This window comes from Phoca vitulina, unplaced genomic scaffold (genome assembly GCF_004348235.1).
Source record: "Phoca vitulina isolate PV1807 unplaced genomic scaffold, GSC_HSeal_1.0 scaffold15, whole genome shotgun sequence".
NCBI classification, from domain to species: Eukaryota; Metazoa; Chordata; class Mammalia; order Carnivora; family Phocidae; genus Phoca; species Phoca vitulina.
This window is the reverse complement of record NW_022589718.1, coordinates 5,572,472-5,597,665: the sequence shown is the minus strand read 5'-3', so window position 1 is coordinate 5,597,665 and position 25,194 is coordinate 5,572,472. Positions and strand designations below refer to the sequence as shown.

The 25,194-nt window shown below is 37.0% G+C and overlaps 1 protein-coding gene across 1 annotated transcript in view; it reads left to right on the top strand.

The window, feature by feature from the left end:
• Positions 1-25,194, top strand: part of ADAM9 (ADAM metallopeptidase domain 9) — a 158,157-nt gene that overhangs the window by 44,236 nt on the left and 88,727 nt on the right. Inside the window, exons 8-11 of the mRNA XM_032413360.1 lie at positions 414-485; positions 1,629-1,798; positions 7,150-7,231; positions 7,710-7,843. Of these exons, the coding sequence (XP_032269251.1) occupies positions 414-485; positions 1,629-1,798; positions 7,150-7,231; positions 7,710-7,843 (458 nt within the window). The remainder of the gene's footprint in view (positions 1-413; positions 486-1,628; positions 1,799-7,149; positions 7,232-7,709; positions 7,844-25,194) is intronic.

Here is a 25,194-nt window from a genome sequence, read left to right as displayed (position 1 = left end):
TAAGGGATGAAAGGGTCAGGAAATCTGTTAGATTGTTTTTATTCCTTTATCTGTGCATTTTGATTGTTTTAAACACTACCTTTATAAACTGTTCAAAGACATTTTTGCATTAAAATGAATAAAAAGAACATTAAAGAGAATTAATTTTAAAATTATGCTAATTTGGAGCAAATAAAGACTTCAGTATGTTTTCCTTATTAACCATTTCACACTTGAACCTGTTTTTCTTATTCCTATTTATCACTGAAATGTATCCTTTAGATTTGTTAATTTGAAAGGCAGGTGAGTGTCTAAATGCCTCCATTTTTAGTTCAGAGGAAATATTTGGGATTCTTATCTTCATTATAACAGATTTTAGAAATTTTTTTCATAAATGACTTTGGTGAAAATGATTTTCCTTTCTTGCTTTTCAGTATGACATGATGGGAAGAAATCAGACTGCAGTGAGAGAGGAGATGATCCGTTTAGCAAACTACTTGGATAGTGTGAGTTGTATTTTCTATTAAGTGGGATTATTCTAGCCTGTCTTTTCATAGTCTCAGAACAGAATTTAAAAACTGTCTCATTTGAGTTCTGATTATCCTAGGGACTCAGTCTTTCAGGGGTCTGTTTTCTAGTTTGTTTTGTAACATTTTTTATGTTTGAAAGGAATATATAACTGTGGAAAGACTGAGACAAGTAAGAGATTTCATATCAGCATCTATTTTATCCTCAGTGTAGAAAGGGTAAGGAACTTTGGCATTTATGAAAAGATATTTGAATTTTTACTCAATCTTACTTTGATGAAGGCTGCCTCCTACTCTGAAACCATGATATGACAGTGTGTGTGTGTGTGTGTGTGTGTGTGTGTGAGGGCGAGAGGGAGAGCAAGAGGGAGGGAGGGAGAGAGAGAGAAATTTGGTTTGAGACTTTGTAGTTCATTCATCCAGTGGGAGATATTGAAGAATTAGATGCATGTTCTTATAAGATAATTTCATCTATAAGGTATTTCCCTGTTGTGAATATTAAGCATAATAATAATGATGAGGACAGTAGTGTTCTCTTGAGCATTTATAATATGCTAGAAACTGAGCCAAGTGCTTTACATTTATTGTCATTTATTACTCACAGTATCTCTATGAAATAAAAATGAGTTCCATAGTGCACTATCTGAAACCTTTGGGGTATGTGTAATTAGAATTTTAGGTAAAAGTTTAGAAAGGTAATATGGTTCACCATGTATTGCATAACAGGATCTTCTGGTAGCTCTTTGTAATCAAACTCACTGATATTCCTATAGTGAAATGTATGAGTATTTACATTAAGTGAGATACATATGGACCATAAATAGATTTACATTAGTTTAGGGCAATTTGGAAGGCAAATTTACCAAAAACTTAAAATTTTCAGTTTGTCAGATTTTGGAATGGAAGATAAAAACGATTTTGAACTTTTATTACTTTTATTTTGTGGATGAGGACACTGAGACTCTTCAGAGGTTAGAGTCTCATTATATTGAACGAAATGTATTTTTTGGAGGGGAGGAGTCCTGTTTTTATTTCAAGTAGTTGTGTTACTTCATCATAAGTTAAAAGATACTCTTGTATTCTTTAATATATTTTATAGACTTTTATTTGTTTTCTTCCTAGATGTATATTATGTTGAATATTCGAATTGTGCTAGTTGGACTAGAGATTTGGACAAATGGAAACCTGATCAACATAATTGGAGGTGCTGGTGATGTGTTGGGGAACTTTGTACAGTGGCGGGAAAAGTTTCTCATAACACGTCGGAGACATGACAGTGCACAGCTAGTTTTGTAAGTGATTTTAAGAAAAGTGCTATTAATGAAATGGTCAGAACAGTAACTTTCGCTTATTTTCTTTTATTAGAATCATGTTTTCTTAAGGTTTTTGAGCATTTGTCTGAATAACAGAGCTTTGTATGATACCCCACAAGTCACAGTATGATAATGAGACTTCCCTTCTGTGTTGGATTCCCTGTCACCTTTATTCCATGTCCTTCCTCTTTCTTGGGTTTTACTCGCTCACCTTGGTATGGCATGTTTTCTAGTTTCTTCTTGTGAAAGAATATATGGAAAGAAAAAATTTTGACCCTTGCATGTCAGAAAATGTGCTTCACCGTCTCAGAATAGAATTTAAAAATTACATCTGTGTGACCTCTGATTACCCTAGGGCCTAAGTGACTCAGTTTTTCAGAGGTGTACTTTACAGTTTGTTTTGTAACTTTTTTGATTATTTGGCTGTGTGTAAAATTCGAGGCATGAAGTCTTTTTCCTTCAGAATTTTGAAGGCATGGCTCTTTCTTTTGACTTCCAGTATTACTGTTGAGAAGCCTTAAGCCTTTCTGATTCCTGATCCTTTGTGGGTTTGTTTGTTTGTTTTCCTCCTTCTCTGGAAACTTCTAGGATCTTCTCTTGGTCCCCAGGCTTCTGAATTGTCCTGATGATATGCTTCAGTGTAGGTCTTTTATCACTCATTGTGTTGTGTTCTTAGTGGGTAACTTCAATCTTGAGACTGATGTCTTGCAGTTTTAGGAATTTTTTTCTAATTATTTTGTAGATGACTTGATCCTCTGTATTTTTGTTCGCCATTCCTTCTGGGGTTCCTTTTATTTGGTTGGCTGTTGAGTTTTCTTCTGCTTATCCTCTAATTTTGTTATCTTTCATCTCCTTTCTTTTTGTCTTTTTGTTCTACTTTCTGGAATATTATTTCCTTAAATTTTTCTTCTAAGCTTTCTATTGAGTTTTCTATTTCTGCAATCTTATTTTTAATGTTCTGTAGATCTTTTTGTCCCCTTTAATTTATATAATCAAGTTCTGATTTCATGGATATAGTAATTTTTTTATTCTCTTTGGGATCTTGCTGATAGATGTTTTTAAAATTTTCTTCTTTTACATAGCATTTCCACGGTACCATAATAAAACCTAAACTTATATAAATCACTTAATACAAATACAGTTCAAAACTTAAAGCAAAATCCTCATTTAAAACTATTTGAAACATTTCATCCTTCTTAAAAGTTTTCTGGCTTGAGGGATTGCAGTTTTGAAGGCCTTAGCCTGCTGCAGCCTCCTTTACTTGGCAAAGCAATAAAGCTATTGCTCCTCTTTATCCCCCCCAAACACCCTACCACTCCCCCCGCCAAAGTCTTCTAACTTGATAGGCTGGCTTTTTGCAGAAAAATGTTCTAATTTATATATTTTTGCCTCCCTCAGTGTTGATGGTACCTAAAACTCATAATTTTTTTTTTTTTTAAGATTTTACTTATTTATTTGACAGAGAGAGACAGCGAGAGAGGGAACACAAGTAGGGGGAGTGGGAGAGGGAGAAGCAGGCTTCCCGCCAAGCAGGGAGCCCGATGCGCGGCTCGATCCCACCTGGGATCATGACCTGAGCCGAAGGCAGACGCTTAATGACTGAGCCACCCATGTGCCCCTAAAACTCTTAATTTTTTTCTGAGGAAAAATTTCCCTTGTGTTGAGGTTAATGTAGAGCATGAAATCATCCATAATACCTGGCTTGCTAAAATGTAACACGGAGGCCGCTGGAGGCAGGGAAGGTTTTGGAGAAGGGCCTTGGCCTTTGGACTGCTGGGGCCTGCATGACCACTCTGCCATGACCACTCTGCTGTAGGAATGCCTCTCGGAGTTCCCTGAAGCTTTTTAGCCCAAACAGCCACCCTGGGATCTAAGAGATGTATGCATTGTCCCTTTAGGCTATGTTTAGCAGAACTCGTAGAACAGGCAGATTAGCATATCGTATCTTTCCCGTAAACAGATCCTCCTAGTTCCAGCAAGACACCTTGTCACACATCACATGCTTGAGAAAGAGTGATAAAGATTTATGATTCTCCTGAAGGACCAATAAAGGCGGGAGCAAAGAAGAGCAAAGGGTCTTGTCTCTGAGCGTTGACCCCCTTGCTTTCTCCTCTTTCACAGCGAAGTTTGGAGTCATCTTTCATCCATCCACACAGAGAATGCTGGCCATTCCCCTCACCCTTGATTTTCTTTTGTTTTCTTTTGTTATGTGAGTTAATTAATTAATTAATTTTTTAAAAGATTTTATTTATTTGACAGAGAGAGACACAGTGACAGAGGGAACACAAGCAGGGGGAGTGGGAGAGGGAGAAGCAGGCTTCCCGCGGAGCAGGGAGCCCGACTCTGGGCTTGATCCCAGGACCCTGGGACCATGACCTGAGCCGAAGGCAGACGCTTAACGACTGAGCCACCCAGGTGCCCCTTATGTGAGTTAATTTAAAGCAAGGCAGTGAAAATGCCAAAGTGGATTTTTAGAGCCCTTTTTATGAATTTTTAGTTAAATTACACCTGCAAGTATCCTCCTGCCAGTGGGCATGCCTTCTAGTTCACAAAGGGCCAGAAGGGACAGGCATCTAGCACATTTCTCATGCCTTGCCCAACCAAACCTACCAAACTGTCTTTGTCTTTTCTGTCTGTATCCACTTGTCATGTAGAGGCATTTCCCAAATGTCTGTCTAATGATCCCTGGTTGTGTTTTTGGTTAAGAATGGGGTACTAAAGAGCCTTTTGGAAGCATTGAGTACATGAGTAGGGCCTGGGGACTATGGCATTAAGTAGAGGGTGATCTGGCTAAAGTGTTTCCTTGGCAATTCCCTTATGTCAGTATCTCTGGCCCTCTTCTCCTTGCTGGTCAGATGCCCCAGAGAAAGATTTATTCATTCATTTATAATATATTTATTAGGTGTATACCCTAGGCACTGGGGATAGCAATGAATAAAGAAGACAGAAATTCTCTATTTTTAAAATGTTTTAAATTTTTAAGCAGGTTTATTGAGGTGTGATGGATGAAGATTAAACTGCATATATTTATTTATTTATTTATAAAGATTTTATTTATTTATTTGACAGCGAGAGAGACAGCGAGAGAGGGAACACAAGCAGGGGGAGTGGGAGAGGGAGAAGCCGGCTTCCCACTGAGCAGGGAGCCCGATGATGCGGGGCTCGATCCCAGGACCCTGGGATCATGACCTGAGCTGAAGGCTGAGCCACCCAGGCGCCCCTAAGCTGCACATATTTAAAGTGTACATTTGGAAGAGTTTTGACATATGTATATAGCCATGAAACTATCATCATGATCAAGATAACAAACATACCCATTCCCTCCAGGCTCCTTTGTAATCCAATCTCCTCTCCCCTCCAAAAAAAAAAAAATTCCTTCCCCAAGCAACCACTAATCTTTTTTTCTGTTAATGTGGGTTAATTTCCATTTTCTAGAATTTTCTGTAAGGGAACTCATATAGTTGTACTGTGTTTGTCCAGATGAAAATTCTTGCCTTCATGGAGTCCATATTCTGGTAGAGGAGATTAGCCATAAATGAGATAAATGAATGTGTATAATACATTAAATACTAATAAATGGTAAGGAGGAAAAATAGAGCAGGGAGGGTAGAAGTAAAAGTATAGGAAGAGTGTAACTATACTTATGGTGGTGAGCATTTCATAATGTATATAGTTATCCGATTATGTCTGAAATTAATATATCAATGATTTCAGTTAAAAAAATGGGAAAATGAAGACGTATTGGTCTGCAATGAATTGGAAATTAAAGAAAAAATTACTGGCCCTTCCCTCTAGATAGTTTGAAAAGCACTGCCTGAGATGATGCATAAGGCTGAATTCTCCATCTCCTTGCCTTTGGTTCAGCCACTTAAGGCCAAGGGCGGGCATCTGCCTTTCTCATCTGAAGGAGTTGCCTGCCTTGGCTTGCTAGTGGAGACTGGTACAGAAAGAACCATCATGAGCTTGGGCATGTCACATGGCCTCTGTCATCTATAAATTTGTGATAATGGAACTAGATATACAACACAGTGTCTTGGGTTCTAATTTTCTATCATCATGTGAAGGAATAAGTACCTCATTTTCCTGTAGGTGCATGTTTCTCAGGAAGGTTAAGGTTACAACCAGTGAAGCTCATATTCTGACTCAGAGTCCAGGAAGTGTTTGAAGAAACTTAGTAGCCACAGTTTTTGTTGCACTGTAGGCTCAGCTTCTGGTGACATGAAGACATTTCTTTTCTTGCATTTCTCCCTAATTAGAATGTGGTTACCTGGCTACAGGGGAGAAAGGGCCAGGATGGTATAGCCATTGAGGGTGGTAAATGTGGAATCAGATAGCATTATGTCAAACCACAGCTTGGTGACCTAACAGCTGAAGATACAACTTCCCAGGGTCTCAGTTTCTTACTCTGTTCAGTGGGCCCAATAATTTTTATCTAGTAGGATAAAAAAATTCAGGATCAAATGAGATTATTTTTGTAAGGCACTTGTGAAGGCTTATAGAACATTTTAAGTACATTGTGTTGTTATTATTATGCTTTTCTATTCAATAAATAGTGGAGCACCTCCCAAGAAAGAAAAGTATTGGAGGAGTCAGGTTGGCATGGTGAGGGAAGGCCTCGAAGAGAAGACTTGTGAGTAAAGACTTGAAGGAGGTGAGGGAATCAGTTAGGAGTATTTACTAGGCAAAAGAGTTCCAGGTGGAGAAAATAGGTTTTGAGATACAAGTGTGTCAGGGATGATTGGGAACCACATGGAGGCCATTGTGGTTCTTATGTCCCCGTGCTCCCTGCTTTGCAGCCTCCTATGTGTGTTATGTTCATTGAGTGTTGTCTCTCCTCATTAGAATTTTTGAATAAGTAAATATAATGCATTTTAGGAAGATTTTTCATCTAGAGGGTAGGAAAAAAAAACTTGGCTTAGTATCTAAAACATCTTCATTTGTCTGAAAAATGAATTTGTGTTCGGGGCGCCTGGGTGGCTCAGTCATTAAGCGTCTGCCTTCGGCTCAGGTCATGATCCCAGGGTCCTGGGATCGAGCCCCGCATCGGGCTCCCTGCTCGGCAGAAAGCCTGCTTCTCCGGCAAATAAATAAATAAAATCTTAAAAAAAAAAAAAAGAATTTGTGTTATTAATCTTGTTCTCTGAGAATAAAAAAGAAATAAGACTTAATTGTATTCTGATTTTAAGATGTCAATTATCTTTGCCATTTTTCTCCCAGTTTTTGTAGGTTCTACCAGCCCAGTTTAAGCTTATCCAAAGAAATAAGAGCAGTGTGTTCCTTTCACCCCCCCCAAGTACATTTTCTAACTTTGACCTTGTATTTTCATTTAGGAAGAAAGGTTTTGGTGGGACTGCAGGAATGGCATTTGTGGGAACAGTATGTTCAAGGAGCCACGCAGGCGGGATTAACGTGGTACGTTTTTGTTCTTGATATTTAACTTTGGATGTTTGTGTCAGGACAGTGTCAAGCATTTGACCACGTACTTCCTCCCCTAGTCCTTAAAACAATATTTTGGGTAGAAGTGGTAGACGTGTTTTTTCTTTAGAGACTGGATTAAGTTTTCTAATATTATGTGTTTATTAGCTCCTCACTTTTTATGGACAAGGAAGTTGAAACCCCATTTAAGAAAATTAAATTAGAACCATGAATCTGTTTTCCCATAAATCATTGCAAATAACTTATTAGTGCTAAAGTAATTGGTCTGTTGCTTAAAGGATCTATCTCCATGTCATATCAGTTTCCTAGTGAAATGTGTGAAGACTGATGTTGGTTGCTTGATTTGTCATGAAGACTGTCACCACTGTAGTGATTAATTTCCTTTTGTGGAAAAAATAATAAACATATCCTTTTTGTTCAGAAACCTAATTAATACTTACCTGTGTTTGGGCAGTTTGGGCAAATCACAGTGGAGACGTTTGCATCCATTGTTGCTCATGAGTTGGGTCATAACCTTGGAATGAATCATGATGATGGCAGAGATTGTTTTTGTGGAGCAAAGAGCTGCATCATGAATTCAGGAGCATCGTGAGTAACTGAATTCTTTCTTCTTCTTCTTGTTCTTTTTTTTTTTTTTTTTAAGATTTTATTTATTTATTTGACAGAGAGAGACACAGTGAGAGAGGGAACACAAGCAGGGGGAGTGGGAGAGGGAGAAGCAGGCTTCCCACTGAGCAGGGAGCCTGATGCGGGGCTCGATCCCAGGACCCTGGGATCATGACCTGAGCCGAAGGCAGACGCTTAATGACTGAGCCACCCAGGCACCCCTCTTCTTGTTCTTCTTAATGTGATATCCTAGATCAGTGTTTCTTAAACTCTGTGATGTTCTCATGTCTATGTTGAAAAATTATTCCTGGCGTCTCTGAAATGAATTACATGATACACCAATGAGAAGTTGGTTTTTTAATTAAATAAATGATTCCAGAGAGCTTTAAGAAAGAAATATTTGTGTAGGCACAGGTTTGGAGCTACACTCTTGTGCAAATTGACACACCAAAAGAGTATAAGAACACGGAAGAATTTACATCTGAATTAGGAATTAGGAAAGGGTTTCTATTAGATATAGTGGAGGTTGGATTAGATTGAAAGACTATATGAAGCGTTTACTCATAAATCCCTTTGTGAGAAAGTGCTTCATTGTCACTGTAAATAGAAGAAATCTTGACATAGTCCTACTAACATCTCTACTTTTATAGATAGAGGTGAGAGGCACGACAAAGAGGAGGAGGAAGAGTTAACATTTATTGAATGTTATTTATGTATTAGGCACTCTTCTAAGCACTTAAAATGCATTAATCTTTAATGCTCAGCAACCTAATGAGATGTGGGTATCTCTAGTTAAGGATAAAGAAAGTGAGGTTACACATCAAAGTAAGTGGTGAGGCTGGGATTTGAAGTCAAGAAGTCTGGGTCCTGAGCCTGTGATCTTAGAACCCCTTCCTTTGCCAGGGTTCAAAAGGAATTACAATAGAGGGTATACAGGTGAACACCACCACTGAGTCGTTGGGCTTCTTTTTAGTGAGGATTTGTCGTAAGGGAACAAGGTTCCTTCCTAATTTAGTAGGCAGTAACGCTAAGTAGAGAGCTAGACATACACAATGTATATGTGAGTAGAAGCTGAGCTAGAGAAAGAATTAGATGTGGAAGATGTTCATCTTTTCCAAACACAGATGAAGATTTCATACGGGGAATATCCACAGCCCCAAGTGTTCATTTCCTTTCCTACGTCCCTCAAGTTCCCGGAGCAAGGAAAGAATAACAAAAACTGCTGTTAGCCAGCTCTTTATCTTCAGATCTGAAAGTACAATTCTAATTAAATCGTGGTGTAAAGGAGAGCACTTGAGCGGAATTTGCTGCAGGATTTACCTGTTTCTGAGCAATTACTAGGCTGAAAAATAGATATGGAAGAATTAGAACAGTGTTCATTAAAAAAAAAACTATACTTAATGAAAAAAGTAATTATATTCACAAGAAAAGTCTTATGTTTGTAAAAGAGCTCCTGTAGGAGGGGGAAGTAAATTTAGCATTTGGTTTGGCTGGGAGTGAAGTTGAGGAACACATGAATTGAAGGAACAAGAAATGAATAATCAACCATGAGATAAGACAGGAGACTAAGATGAAAACAGTGGCATGCAGAGTTAGGAAAGAATGTCCTTAAACAGTGCCATGGTGGAATTTAAACTGGTGTAAGAGGCAGTGAAGAATGGACCCATACTTTATTCATTCATGTATCAAGTATTTATTTATTCATTCATTTTTTAATTTTATTTTAAGTTTTTTTATTTGAGAGAGAGAGAGCTTGCACATGTGCAAGTGGGGGGCAGGGGCAGAGGGAGATGCAGAGAGAAACTTAAGCAGACTGCACTGAGCACAGAGCCTGACTCAGGGCTCCATCTCAAGAACCTGAGATCACGACCTGAGCTGAAACCAAGAGTAAGACGCTTAGCCGACTGTGCCACCTGGGTGCCCCTTATCAAGTATTTATTGAGTGCTGACTTGGTGCTAGACTTTGTTTTAGGCACTTGCAATATCTCAGTGAATTAGATAAAGACTTGCCCTTAATGGAGTTTACATTTTAATGGGGGAAGACAGACTAGTAATGTAATAAATATATCAATAATATGGAATATTAGAAGGTGGTAAGTGCTATGGAAAATAAAATAGAGCAGGATTGGAAGATTGGGAGGGCCAGAGTGGTGGTGGTGGTGGTGATGGTAGAGGTTAGTTACAATTTTAGATTCGTATTGTCAGGGTAAGCTCCTTTGAGGTGATGTTAGACTAAATACTTGAAGGAGATGAGTAGAAAGCTGTGGGGATATCTGCAGGAAGAGCCAAGTATGAAGGAAGAAGTATGGTTAGGATGGACTTTTTTTCAAGATGGAAGAAATTATAGCAGGTTTGTATGCTAATAGGACTAATTTAGTAGAGGGGTAAAACTGGTGATCTAGGACAAAGAGAGAAACATTGCTGTAGTTGACCTTGAGTGGGTGAGAGGGCATGGGATCTGGGGCACAAGTGGAGGGGTTTGTTCTAATGGAGCTGAGGGTATCTATAGTAATAGGAATAAATGGATGTAGCTGCTGGAAATGGATAGATGTAGTGGTGGGAGTCTGTGGTTCAGTTTTTATTTTTTTTATTTTTTATTGTTATGTTAATCACCATACATTACATCATTAGTTTTAGATGTAGTGTTCCATGATTCATTGTGCATAACACCCAGTGCTCCATGCAGAACGTGCCCTCTTTAATACCCATCACCAGGCTAACCCATCCTCCCACCCTCCTCCCTTCTAGAACCCTCAGTTTGTTTTCCAGAGTCCATCGTCTCTCATGGTTCGTCTCCCCCTCCGATTTCCCCCCCTTCATTCTTCCCCTCCTGCTACATTCTTCTTCTTCTTTTTTTTTTTTTTCTTAACATATATTGCATTATTTGTTTCAGAGGTACAGATCTGTGATTCAACAGTCTTGCACAATTCACAGAGCTCACCATAGCACATACCCTCCCCAGTGTCTTATCACCAAGCCACCCCATCCCTCCCACCCCACCCCCCACTCCATCAACCCTCAGCTTGTTTCCTGAGATTAAGAATTTGTGGTTCAGTTTTGTTAGTGAAATAGGAAGTAGGTTCATCAGCTGAAAGATGAAGACTTTGAGGGGGCAGTGGTTGGGGATTTCAGGAGATAAGAGAAGGTATGAAATAGTTGTGTGGCAGAATGGGAGGATAAATGGAGTAGAGTATGTTTCCTGGGCCATTTTAAAGGGTCACTTGAGATTCATAGTCATGAATTTTAAGTGAGATTAGTTTGTGGTTGTGGGTTTTTGTGCAGCCACATTCAACTGCATAGGTACATAAGAGAGTTGATGTTAACCAGGTTGTAGTTAGGCCAAATACAATGAAGTAAGAGAGGTGCAAGGAAGTCAGATCTGTTTGCATAGGAGTAATTATCATGATGGACCATGACATTTTAGCTGGATAAAGCTTAGGAAAGGGAGGACATCAAGGGGATAAGGGAAGTGGAAAGGGAAAACAGCAGATGTCCTGGTGGGATTAAAGTTATACTGGAGTATAAAGGTGTACCTGGGGAGAGTAAGATGGGTAAAGTTGAGATTATAAATTATAGTAATGGTAAAATGTCCATTAAAAGCATGGCAATGAGTGGTTGAACGGTGGAGGATTAGATCTTTGGAGGAGAAGAGTTCAAGCCATGGAGAGCCCAAGGGATTAATAGGGTTATCTACCTGTATATTGAAATCAGCAAAAATTAAGGCAAGAATAGTGTTAGCGTGACAATGTTGGTGAGAAGGACCTGAGGGGGAGTAACTCAGGGGTTGGTATGTTAGTAATAAAGGGTAGTGGGTAGTTTAATTTTATGAGATTCAGAGCTGGGAGATTTTAGGAAGGAGTGAGAAAGAATGGCCTAGAGGCAGCAATATGGAGAAAGAACACTGACTCTATCTCTAGTTGTATGAGGGTTCTGGGAAAAAGCTGCTGGCCCTTGAGAAGGTTCTAGTGGAAGCTGTGAAATCCGGGAATAGCTGAATTTCAAGTAGAGCTTGACAGTGAGACTTTCAGAGAAGAGTTTGAGGTTATGGGAGTTTTTGCGGATGATGGGCTGTGAATTCCAGGATGCACAGTGAGGGAACAGGAGGGAGATAAGGGCCTACACAGAGAGCTACAGCTTCCTATGGTGATAAATGTAAACAAGATTAAAGGACATAAGGAGATTTGTCCTGGGAGACTCAAGGCAGGGAGTGGTGCTGCAGCTGCATGTGTTAGGAAATGGAGAGGGGGTGAAGTGTTTGGATTTCCTCTTGAACAGTGGATCCAGGAGGTCTAAATTTATCTCACTCCTAGCATGGGAACTCATTTTGGCCCTGGTTGGGTAACTCCTCCTTAATGCCTGTTCAAAAAAGATCTGCAAGTCAATCTTGATAAGCTTTCCCGGATTGCAAGGGGATAGGACAGAGATTAAAAGTTAGAAAGATGGAATAGATGTTGAGAACACAGTGGAAAGAATGGTTTTTGGGCCATTGGATTTAGTGGAGGGGCAACTAGAACAAATGGAACTTGAAAGAAAATACATAATATTAAAAAAAGTAAAAACAACTGAGTGGGGGAGGTATAAAATCACAGAAAATTGGAGAAATAGATGTCTAACTGCATTTTAAATTGTCATAATAATGACTTCAAGGTAGAATTGAAAACAGGATGCACATTTCTAATTCACAAGGACGATTTTTTTTTTTTTAAGTAGGCTCCACACCCATCGTGGGGCTTGAACTCATTACCCTGAGATTAAGTGTCATATGCTCTACTGACTAAGCCAGGCAGGCTCCCTAAGCCAAAAAATTTTTGGAGAAAGTATGCAACATAGAAAAAAAAAGCCCAAAAGAACATTTAAGGTGTTACAAAATACAAAGTATAAGATATAATAATTTAAGGCCAAATAAAACAGTTTTGACAAATATATGGAATGCTTCTCAGAGTAGGTCTCAAAAAACTATTGTAATTAAATGTTTTATCTATGAAACATACCTGAGACAGACTCAAAATAAGGCAAAAATGATCACTTTTCATTTGTGAGATGTACAATCATTAATGAACATTTATCATAATTGTTGATATTATGTTATTAAAATATGTAATGTAAAAAGCGTGTCAAGGGAAAATGAGCACATATCTTAGAGGAAATTTTAAAACATCTTTCTTAATCATTAACATATTATATAAACAAAGCACATAAGATTATAGAGGTTTAAATAAATATTAGTATGGTTGATTTAATAGATAAAAATGTAACTCTATGTACAAACAGAACATAGATCTTCATTTCAGGTGTTCAGGAATCTCCACAAAAATTGACCATATATTTTGCCAAAGACTTCCATAATTTAGAAAAGAAGCAGAAACAGAACAGGTCTCATTCTTTGGCCACAATGTGATAAAACTAGATATTAATAATAAAAACCCTAAATGAGTTGGTAATTTAAAAACACTCTCCTAAGTAAATCTTATATCAGAGACCTAAAGGCTAAAGTAATTATAAATAATTTGAATAAAATGGTATTATGAATATTACATTTAAAACTTACTGCATATTAAAACTGCAACATGAATACAAGATGATCTCAAATATAAGGTGATCTACCATTTTCCCCATGAGAACAGGGAAGAAGTTTTGGGGACTGGCTTAAGTATGTAACCTGGTAGGGATGTAGAAGATGTAAAGAGAGAGAACTGATATGGGATTGTGGAGAGAAATAACTATGGCTATGGGAGAGACTGACCATTTAGGAGTTGGAGTAGAGGGAAACTGCCAACATCAGGTGACTTGTTAGAGTGGGACCCAGAGGAATAATCAGTCTTATTCTCCAACCAACTTCTTATCTTTGCCAGTGTCTCCTATTGGCCATGTTTCATTGGATGCAGTCTGTATAGGTCAGCCTCCTACGCAGAGAACATGGTGGAGAAGGATGGGGATAAGATTGGAGGGGAAACCATAAAATATTGGTCATGCATGACACTATCTGTACTATTAGTTTATTCTGGCTTGGATTTTCTAGCTAGTGCAATGAATAAGAAAAAGATTTAGGAATAAATATTGGAAAAGAGGGGGTCATAATGATGTTAATATGATTGTCTAGTTTTGAAAAGCAAGAGAATCAATTCAATAGTATTAGAAATACAGTTATAAAATAAGATTTCCAATAACACCAGTTATAACTATTTTGAAAAAATGTGAGGAAAAAAACTGTATTTGCCAAAAATTCTGAATAGCTTGGGATCAACTTAATAGGAAATATGTAGCACTTGTTTAAAGAACACACAGTTTACTGAAAGTCGGAATACGTAATTTGAGTAAAGGCAGTGTTCTTTTATGGAGAGACTAAATATTGGAAATGTATCTGTCTTTATCAAATTAACTCATAAACTTAAAATAATTCCAATCAAGTTCCAGATATGTATATATTGCTTTCATTTTAGAACTTGACAAAATAAATTTAAAGTCAATTTGGAAGAGTAATTTTGCAATAGTAGTGAAGAAAATATTGAAAAAGAAGACCCTTAAAGAAGGCTTTTGGTATAAACTATTATGTTTGGAAATTGTATAATATTAAATGCATAATAAACATATCAACAGTCTCATAGTAGAAACCTCAGAAATAGTAAAAGTGACTTTTTTTTTTAAGATGGGGTTATTCAGTAAATGAGGCTGAGATAATTTTTTAAGAATTTGGAAAAAAATTACCATACATCATACATTAAAATAAATTCCAAATATATAATGAAATAGAAGAAAACATGACTTAATAGATATAATCTTGGATAGAGAAAGGTTTTTCTAAACATAAACCTTTCCACTGCCCCCCCCCCCCCCCCCCAGTGAACTGTAAAGGACAAAACAGTCTATAGATTTGAAGAGTTGTGTATATAAAAAAGCAATTCAAACAGTGAAAGGGCAAATAGCAAAGAATACTATTTGAAACATCTGAGACAGGTTTTTTTGTTTTTGTTTTTAAATAAAAATATCATAAATTTACAGATGAGCAAAGGATATGATCAGGTGGCTCATAATATAAGAACTAAATATAAAAGATCAGTAAATTTGTGAAACTTTTCTCCACATCACTAAACAAAGAAATGTAAATCAAAACAATGAAATAGCATGTTTTTAACCAATGAAACCAGGGTTTGTAAGTTACCAGGCCACTCTCCTATACTTCTGGTATGAAGAGAATTGGTACAGGTTTTCTGTGGAACAGATTGGTTATTTGTGTCTAAAACCTTACAAGATACATTTTTAAGCCAGCAATTTTATTTTTGGAAATTTGTTCTAGGGGAATAATCAGAGGGTGAGCAAACAGTATGTATATGCATTGTTCAGCAATAAAAATGGCCACAACTTACACATGTCCAAAAAAATAGATTGTTTAAACTGACCACGAAATACCTATTTAGTGTAACACTGTATAGTATTCGAACTCATGTTTTTAAACAGTGGACTTCAAACTTTTTTTTAAGTTGGGGAAACCTCCTCCTTTGTTTTTCCCCTACTGTATTCTCACCTAGAAAACCAGTGTATAAAATATATGAGGGGAGGGCGCCTGGGTGGCTCAGATGGTTAAGCGTCTGCCTTCGGCTCAGGTCATGATCCCAGCGTCCTGGGATCGAGTCCCGCATCGGGCTCCCTGCTCCTTGGGAGCCTGCTTCTCCCTCTGCCTCTCTCTCTCTCTCTGTCTCTCATGAATAAATAAATAAAATCTTTAAAAAAATATATATATATATGAGGGGAGTTTTTGTGGTTGAAGTGGGAGGAGGAGAAACACCCTCTCCTCTCTAACTGCTCTGTGGCCTTTTCTATCCTTAGGCTGCATTATGATTTTCATGGGCCTTTCGCTTTTGTGAGCCCCCTTTTCCATTAAAAACATATGAAAAATTATATTTTATGACTGTATTGGTATAAAGACAGATATAACCCAGGCTGGATTCATTATTAAATATTCATTATTGTGATTTCCCTCTTTTTCTTCTGATTTTAAAGTAAATTTGTGGGCCATTGGAATTATCATGGGTCTTCGCCATTGTGCCATTCTGTATCTAATGTATTATTGTAAATCACTGTGGTTAATAATATGTTGGTTAAGATATATGTTTATTCAAATGAAAAAAAGAATATGTGAGATATCATGGCGTGAATTACTCCTGTTTTAAAGATATGAACATGTGAAGAAAGATTGGAAGGATGTATGCCAAAATGTTTAACTGGCTCTGATTTTTGGTGGTAGTTTTTAAGGTCACTTTTATATTTTTCTTCTGGCTTTTCTTTATCTTTTGATCATTTTGCTCTGAGCAGGTATTTATTTTGAGTTAGGAAATAAGGCAATATTATTTAATAGAGGTATTCTAGAAAAAGTGTAGGTACCAGTCTATTACAGATATTAATAGCATTGAACATGTAGGAGATTGCTATTTATCAGTGTTCCCCTGGACTTTACTCTTGAGAACTGATAATATATGATTGAAATATTTTATGTTGTTAATTTTATTGTGGAGTTATTTATTTTTAAAAACTTTTCACTGAATGATCATATTTCAAATAGAACTGAGTGGATTGCATTTTCCCATTATTTCTGGTGCTATATTAGTTCACACTTTTGTTTAGCATTCTAATAGAGATTTTTTTAAAAAAAGATTTTATTTATTTGAGAGAGAGCGAGAGAGAACATGAGCTTTAGGAGGGGCAGTGGGAGAGAAAGGGAGAAGCAGACTCCCTGCTGAGTAGAGAGCCCGACGTGGGGCTCGATCCCAGCACCCTGGGGTTAGGACCTGAGCTGAAGGCAGATAGATGCTTAGCTGACTGAACCACCCAGGTGCCCCTCTAATAGAGATATTAGGATATATAGAATATTTGTCAGTTGTTGCCCTTGCCTTTTGGGGAGGTTGCATGATTGTGTAGTGAGTCATTATGTGAGTTTATACACATTTTATTGAGCTTGTATTAGTAATTTTGTTACTGTAGTAAGTTAAAATTACCCAGGACAAAAAGAAAAAAAGTCCTGTTTGTATTTTACTTATCTTCTATGACAGAGATATAGCTGGTAGATAAGTTTTGGATAAATATAAATATTCCACTGCTTACAGATGTTCACCTCTTGAGCTGTTTTCACTATTGACCTTTTGTATATGAAGCAGAAATGTATTATGCTTGCAGCGTTGAAATGGGGCATGGCTTAAGCATGGTCTTACGGCAAAACAAAACATTAAAGAGACAGATTGAGACTGGTTGAGACGGTGCAAGGAATGAAATTTTGGGACATCATTGCTTACAGGGATTAGTGTAGAAGCACTTTAGGAATATTAGGATAGGGGTGCCCGGGTGGCTCAGTTGGTTATGCATCTTGACTCTTGATTTCAGCTCAGGTCTTGATCTCAGGGTTGTGAGTTCAAGCCCTCTGTTGGGCTCCACACTGGGCGTGGCGCCTACTTAAAAAAGGAAGGTTAATATTAGGATAAAATTGAGTCTGTAGCAGAGATGTCTTGAGGCAACATTTGTAATGGAAAAGGACTTCTAATGAAGGAACATTGCTTTCTAGATCTAGGAATACAAAATCTTAGAGACTAAAAGGTTTTCCACCTCCCCCAAAAGACTATAAGTGAGATGTTCACTACTGAATGAAGGGCAGCCTGCTTCTTCTGAGGAATAAGTAAACTATCCCAGATGACGTTGCATTCACTTCCACTTTGAACAGAGAAGTACTCTGGGCAGAGGGCAGAATTGACAGAATGGAGATGGTGTTGGATTAACTCTTTAGATCTGGTGGGCATTACCTCATTAGACAGATGGCCCTAGCGTATTCCTAGTTGAAATGCACTTCCTCCAGCAGCTAGCGATAAATCTACATTTATTAATGGTGGTGTTTTCTCTTACATCTTCTTAGGTATTTTTGTTTTGTTTTTTAGAGAAAACTTGCCCTGCGTTCCAAGTTTACCTCTTACTCTGGTCTTTATCTTGGATTCTGTTTTTTTTATTTTTTTATGATTGCTTCCTATAAAAGCTATAACCCTATGTCAGCTTTCTGATCTTTAACAACCCCCATCAGGTTGAGCAAATTCATCTTTTTTTTCTAAAAGATTTCTCAGTCCTGAGTGAGTACTCTTCTAGTTTACTGGACTCTACTGAGCCTAACTGCAGAAGGAAGCACTGAGGATAACTCTTGCAGGGCCTACTTATTCTGATAGAACTTGTGATGTATTTTTTTAAAAAATACTTTTATTATGAAAAATGAAGCACATACAGAAAATCTAGCTAAACAAATGTATAGCTGAACGCATTTTTAAAGAATTTTATTTATTTCTCTGAGAGAGAGAGAGAGCATGAGTGGGAGGGGCAGAAAGAGAGAGAATCTGAAGCAGACTCCCCGCTGAGCACGGAGCCCGATGCAGGGCTCCATCTCACAACCCTGAGATCATGACCTGAGCTGAAACCAAGTTGGCTGCTTAACTGATTGTGCCACCCAGGTGCCCCCAGATGAACACATTTTTATAAAGTGAACATTTGTTGTAACCACCCATGTCAGGTCACTACCAGGATCCTCAGAAATCCCTTTTGTAGTTTTCCCCATCATACCCTCTTCCCTAAAGTTAACCCTTATCCTGATTTTTATGATAATCATTTCCTTGCTTTTCTTTACAGTTTTGCCATGAAAATATGTATTCCTAAACACTTTAGTTTTTGCCTGTTTTGAGCTCTATTCATAGAATAGATTAGAGTAAATAAACAGAATTATACAAGTATGTTTTCTATTGGTTGGGTTTTTTTTTAGTTGACGTTGTGTTTGTGATGTTTGTCCATCCTGATACAGGTAGCTGAAGTACATTTTCATTTTTGTTGCTTCCATCTTCTTTTGGTTTGAAGGTTGCCCCCTGGGATCTTAACTCCCCTGTACTTTCAAGTTACAACTCAAAAAAAGCTTAGAAACAGGAGTTGTGGGGAGTTGTTCACCATAACTGCTGAAATAAAAAATGGCCGGAAGAGATAATGTCGTGGGGTACAATGAGTGCTAAGTACATACCTCACCAATAATTGGTAATATCCACTTTAAACTTTAGCTAATGAGTTGGATATATAGTGGTATATTACTGTGCTTTTCCTTTGCATTTCCCTGATTACTAATAAGATTAGATCACCTGTTTATGTTTATGGGCCATTTGGATTTTGTTTTTTTGTGAAGATACTGTTCAATCCCACCCTCCCCAGTTTTTCGATTGGGTTGACTATCTTTATTGATTAATAGAAGTCCTTTATAAATTTTTTGGTGACTTTTAGTGAAAAATTTTAATTTTAATGTAGTCATGTATATCAATCTATTCCTTTATGACTATTGCTTTTTGTATCTTATTTAGGAAATTGTAAATTTGATGTCACAGAGGTGGGCTTCTGTATTGCCTTCCAGACTCTTGATCTGTTTTAACCTTCATATTTAGGTCCATAATCCACCTAGAATTACTGTTTGTGCATTGTTCAGGTAGAGGTCAGGTATTTTTTTCCAATATGAGTACTTTGTTGAATTGGCACCATGTGTTAAAAAGATATCCCTTTCATTGCTTCTTTGCATTGTCACCTTTGTCATAAATCAAGTGTCTGCAGATATATGTGTCTGTTTCTGGGCTCTTCTATTTCATTTGTTTATTATTCTATATTTGCATCACTACTGTAGTTTCCTAATTTTCACAGCTTTATAATTGGTTGTAGAAAGCAAGTTGTCCTACTTTGACCTACTCATTTAAGAGTGTCTTGGCTGTTTGTGGCTTTCTCATGTAAATTTGAGAAGTGTCCAATTCCAAAAAAGTCTTGGGGGGGGTTTGATTGATCTTGTATTAAATCTCTAGATTAGTTTGGTGAAGAATTAACATATTTTCAGTAAGGAATCTTCAAGTCCATGATCTTTAATTCCTCTTATAGTTCTCTATAAACTTCTTTTGGTAGTATTATTCCTATACTTTATACTTTTGGGTGCTATTGTAAATGATTTCTCTTTTAAAAATTAATTTTTTAATTTTTTGTATAAAAATAAAATTGATTTCTTATATATATTTTATATCTAGCAGCCTATTACACTTTTAGAGTAGTGCTATAAACCTGTAAATTCTTTTGGATTTTTACTTATATAATCATATCATCTGGTAGTAATGATAATTTTGTTTCTGCCTCATCAATCCTTATAACTTTTATTTATTTATTTTTATTACCTGACTGTACTGGCCAGGACTTCCTGTACAACATTCAAGTAGAAGTGGTGGTAATTTGCATCTTTGTCTTTTTTTTTTTTTTAACAAAGAATAGTTAACATGCAATATTATATTAGTTTCAGGTATACAACATAGTGATTTAACAATTCTATACATTATTGTATGCTCACCACAAGTATAGTTACCATCTGTCACCATAGAGTGGTATCAGAAGGAAAGCTTTCAGCATTTTAACATTAAATATAATGTTTGCCAAATATTTTGCAGATACTCTTCTTTCTCTTTTCTTTTTCAAGTTTTTATTTAAATTCCAGTTAGTTAACATACTAAGTAATATTAGTTTCAAGTGTAGAATTTAGTGATTCATCACTTACAACACCCAGTGCTCATCACAAGTGCCCTCCTTAACTCATCACCCATTTAACCCATCCCCTGCTGACCTCCCCTCCAGTAACCCTCAGTTTGTTCTCTGTAGTTGTGAGTCTGTTTTCTGTTTTGCCCCTCTCTCTCCCTGCTCCATGTTCATCTGTTTTGTTTCTTAAATTCCACATATGAGTGAAATCATATGGTATTTGTCTTTCTCTGACTGACTTACTTTGCTTAGCATAATACCCTCTAGTTCCATCCATGTCATTGCAAATGGCAAGATTTCATTCTTTTTTATGGTTGAGTAATATTCCATTGTATATATGCCACATCTTCTTTATCCATTTGATGGGCATTTGGGATCTTTCCATAATTTGGTTATTGTTGTATGCTGCTATGAACATTGGGGTGCATGTATACCTTTGAATCAGTATTTTTATATCCTTTGGGTAAATACCTGAGTAGTGCAATTGCTGGATCTTATGATAGTTCTATTTTTAACTTTTTGAGGAACCTCCGACTGTTTTCCAGAGTGGCTGCACCAATTTGCATTCCCACCAAGAGTGTAAGAGGGTTCCCTTTTCTTTGCAGCAGATACTCTTTATTGGGTTAAGGACTATCCTTTCTCCATTAAGTTGTCTTTGTTCCTTTGTCAAAGATGTGTTGACTGTATTTGTGTGGGTTTATGTCTGGACTTGATTCTCTTCCATTGATCCATTTGTCTTTTCTTTTGCCAATACCATGCTGTCTTGATTTACTGTAGCTTTATGGTAAATCTTAAGTCAGATACTGTCACTTTTAAAATTTTGTTCTCTTTCAATATTGTGTTGGTTATTATGGGTCCTTTTTCTTTCCATATAAACTTTAGATTGCTTTGTTGATACCCAAAAAATAACTGGCTGGGATTTTAATTGGGATTGTATTGAATCTACAGATCAAGTTGGGAAGAATGGGCATCTTTATGGTATTGAGTTTTCCTATCCTTGAACATGGAATATCTCTTCATTTATTTAGGTCATTTTTGATTTTTTTTTTTATCAGAGTTTTGTAGTTTTCCTCTATAGATCTTGTACATATTTTGTTAGATTTATACCTAAGTATTTTTGTTTTGTTTTGGTTTTGCTAATGTAAATGGTATTGCATTTTTAATTTCAAATTCTAATTGTTTGTTGCTGGCATATAAGAAAGCAGCCGACTTGTATGTTAATCTGTTCTATAACCTTTCATTTCTTTAATTAGTTTGCTTTAACTGCTTATTAGTTTCAGAAATTTTTTGGTTGATTCTTTTGGGTTTTCTGCATAGATGACTGTGTCATTTGTGAACAGTTTTATTTCTTGTCTTCATTTCCTTTTTTATTGATTAGACTGTCAATTTTGTCTGATACTAATATAGCTTCCCCAGATTTTTTTTCATGTTGAAAGTATATTTTTTTCCATCCTTTCACTTTGGACTTTTCTTTATCCTTATGTTTTAGATATATGGTTTGAAACAACACATGTTTAGGTTTTATTTTTTAATCCAGCTTGACAATATTTGTCTCTTAATTGTATCATTTAGTTTACTTATATTTAATGTAATTAGTAACGTACTGTATTTATTTAAATGTAGATGTGATTGATTGTAAGATACATCATTATTTACATACCACTAAGAAAGAAAAAATGGTGCCAATTAAATACTTTGTTAGATGAATCTGTTTCAGAGTATTTTAAATGTGTGAAGAATGTGTTTTAGAATTAATGAGATGCAGTATTTGGGTTTAAATCTACCATCTTGGGGCGCCTGGGTGGCTCAGTTGGTTAAGCGACTGCCTTCGGCTCAGGTCATGATCCTGGAGTCCCGGGATCGAGTCCCACATCGGGCTCCCTGCTCGGCAGGGAGTCTGCTTCTCCCTCTGACCCTCCTCCCTCTCATGCTCTCTGTCTCTCATTCTCTCTCTTGCAAATAAATAAAATCTTAAATCTACCATCTTATGTGTTTTTTTTTTTTTTTTAAAGATTTTATTTATTTATTTGAGAGAGAGAGAGTGAGAGAGACAGCACATGAGAGGGGGGAGGGTCAGAGGGAGAAGCAGACTCCCTGCCGAGCAGGGAGCCCGATGCGGGACTCGATCCAGGGACTCCAGGATCATGACCTGAGCCGAAGGCAGTCGCTTAACCAACTGAGCCACCCAGGCGCCCATCTTATGTGTTTTTTATTTGTCTCACTTCTTTTATGTTCTTTTTTTTCTTTTTTTAAAGATTTTATTTATTTATTTGAAAGAGAGAGAGAGTGCAGGAGCAGAGGGAGAGGGAGAAGCAGACTCCCCGCTGAGCAGGGAGCCCGATGCGGGGCTCGATCCCAGGACCCTGGGATCATGACCCGAGCTGAAGGCAGACGCTTAACCAACTGAGCCACCCAGGCGCCCCACTTCTTTTATGTTCTTTTAAAAAATCTTCTATTTTGTTTATTTTGGATTACTAGTGTGTTTTTGATATTCATTATTTTGCCTCTATTAGAATGGAAGTTATGTAATCTTTGATTTTTTGGGGGAGTTACTCTAAATATAACATGTGTCCTTAATTTATCATGTTTAATATTAAATCATATCCTTCCTTACACAAATCAAGGACTTTAGAGCTGTTTAACTTCATTTATCCACTTCCTGACTTATATAACTATCTGTCAGGAATGTATTATCAGTGTTTAATGAACATTGTTCATTCCTGTTTGTTTAGATTTACCTACATAGTTATCACTTCCATTACTCGTTGGTTCTCTTGCATCTCTGACCTTCCATTTGGTATTATTTTTTAGTTATCTTGAAAAACCCTTTTTGAATTTTTTTAGTGTGTGTCTGGTAGTAGTTTGTCTCTTAGCCCCCCCTTCCCCAACAATGGCATCTTTATTTCTCTCATTCTTCATTTAAAAATTTTTTTTAATTTAAATTCAATTTAATTAACATGTAGTATATTATTAGTTTCAAGGGTAGAATTTAGTGGTTCATTAGTTGCATATAACACCCAGTGCTCATTACATCAAGTGCCCTCCTTAATGCCCATCACCCAATTACCCCATCCCCCCACCACCTCCCCTCCAGCAAGCCTCAGTTTGTTTCCTATACTTAAGAGTCCCTTATGGTTTGTATCCCTCTCTGATTTCATCTTATTTTATTTTCCCTCCCTTCCCCTATAATCCTGTTTTGTTTATTAATTTCCATATATGAGTGAAATCATATGTAACTGTCTTTCTCTGATTGACTTACTTTGCTTATCGTAACATACTCTGTTTCTATCCACATTGTTGCAAATGGCAATATTTCATTCTTTTTGATGGCTGAATAATATTCCGTTGTGTGTGTGTGTGTGTGTGTGTGTGTGTGTGTGTGTGTCACACACACACCCCACATCTTTATCCATTCATCAGTTGATGGACATCTGTGCTGTTTCTATATTTTGGCTATTGGGGACATTGGTGCTATAAACATTGGGGTGCATGTGCCCCTTTGAATCATTATTTTTGTATCCTTTGGATGAATACCTAGTAGTGCAGTTGGCTGGGTTGTAGGGTAGTTCTATTTTTAGTTTTGAGAAACCTCCACACTATTTTCAAGAGTGGTTGCACCAGTTTGCATTCTGGTGTTCATTCCCACCAACAGAGTAACAGGGTTCCCCATTCTCTGCATCTTTGCCAACATCTGTTTTTTCTGAGTTGTTAATTTTATCCATTCTGACTGGTGTGAGGTGGTATCTCATTGTGATTTTGATTTGTATTTCCCTGGTGCGGAGTGATGTTGAGCATTTTTTCATGTGTTGTTAGCCACTTGTATGTCTTCTTTGGAGAAATGTCTGTTCATGTCTTTTGCCCATTTCTTGACTGGATTGTTTGTTTTTTGGGTGTTAATTTTGATAAGTTCTTTATAGAGCCCTGTATTGCTGTATACTTCCCTCATAGAACTGCCTTTGTTACATTTCAAAGGTTTTGAACTGTTGTGTTTTCATTTTCATTTGCTTCCATGCATTTTTAAAATGAGCATGGAATGCTTTTCCATTCCTTTGTGTCTTCCTCAATTTCTTTTGTAAGTGTTCTATAGTTTTCAGAGAACAGATCTTTTACCTCTTTGGTTAGGTTTATTCCTAGGTATCTTATGTTTTTTGGTTCAATTGTAAATGGGATCCATTCCTTGATTTTTCTTTCTGCTGCTTCATTATTATTTTTTTTTTAAGATTTTTATTTATTTATTTGAGAGAGAGAGAGAGCACACAGAGGGAGAGTGAGAGGGAGAAGCAGACTCCTTGCTTGGCAGAGAGCCTGATGTGGGGCTTGATCCCAGGATCCTGAGATCATGACCTGAGCTGAAGGCAGATGCTTAACCAACTGAGCCACCCAGGTGCCCCTCTGCTGCTTTGTTATTGGTATATAGAAATGCAAGAGACTTCTCTGTAATGATTTTATATCCTGCGACTTTGCTAAATTCCTGTATCAGTTCTACCAATTTTTTTGTGGAATCTTTTGGATTTCTACATAGAGTATCATGTCGTTTGCTAAGACTGAAAGTTTGACTTCTTCTTTGCTGATTTGGATGCCTTTATTTCTTTTTGTTATCTGATTGCTGAGGCTAGGACTTCTAGTACTATGTTGAACAACAGTGGTGAGAGTGGACATCCCTGTCTTGTTCCTCACTTTAGGGGAAATGCTCTGTTTTTTCCATTGAGGATGATATTAGTTGTGTCTTTCATATATGACCTTTATGATTTTGAAGTATGTTCCTTCTATCCCTA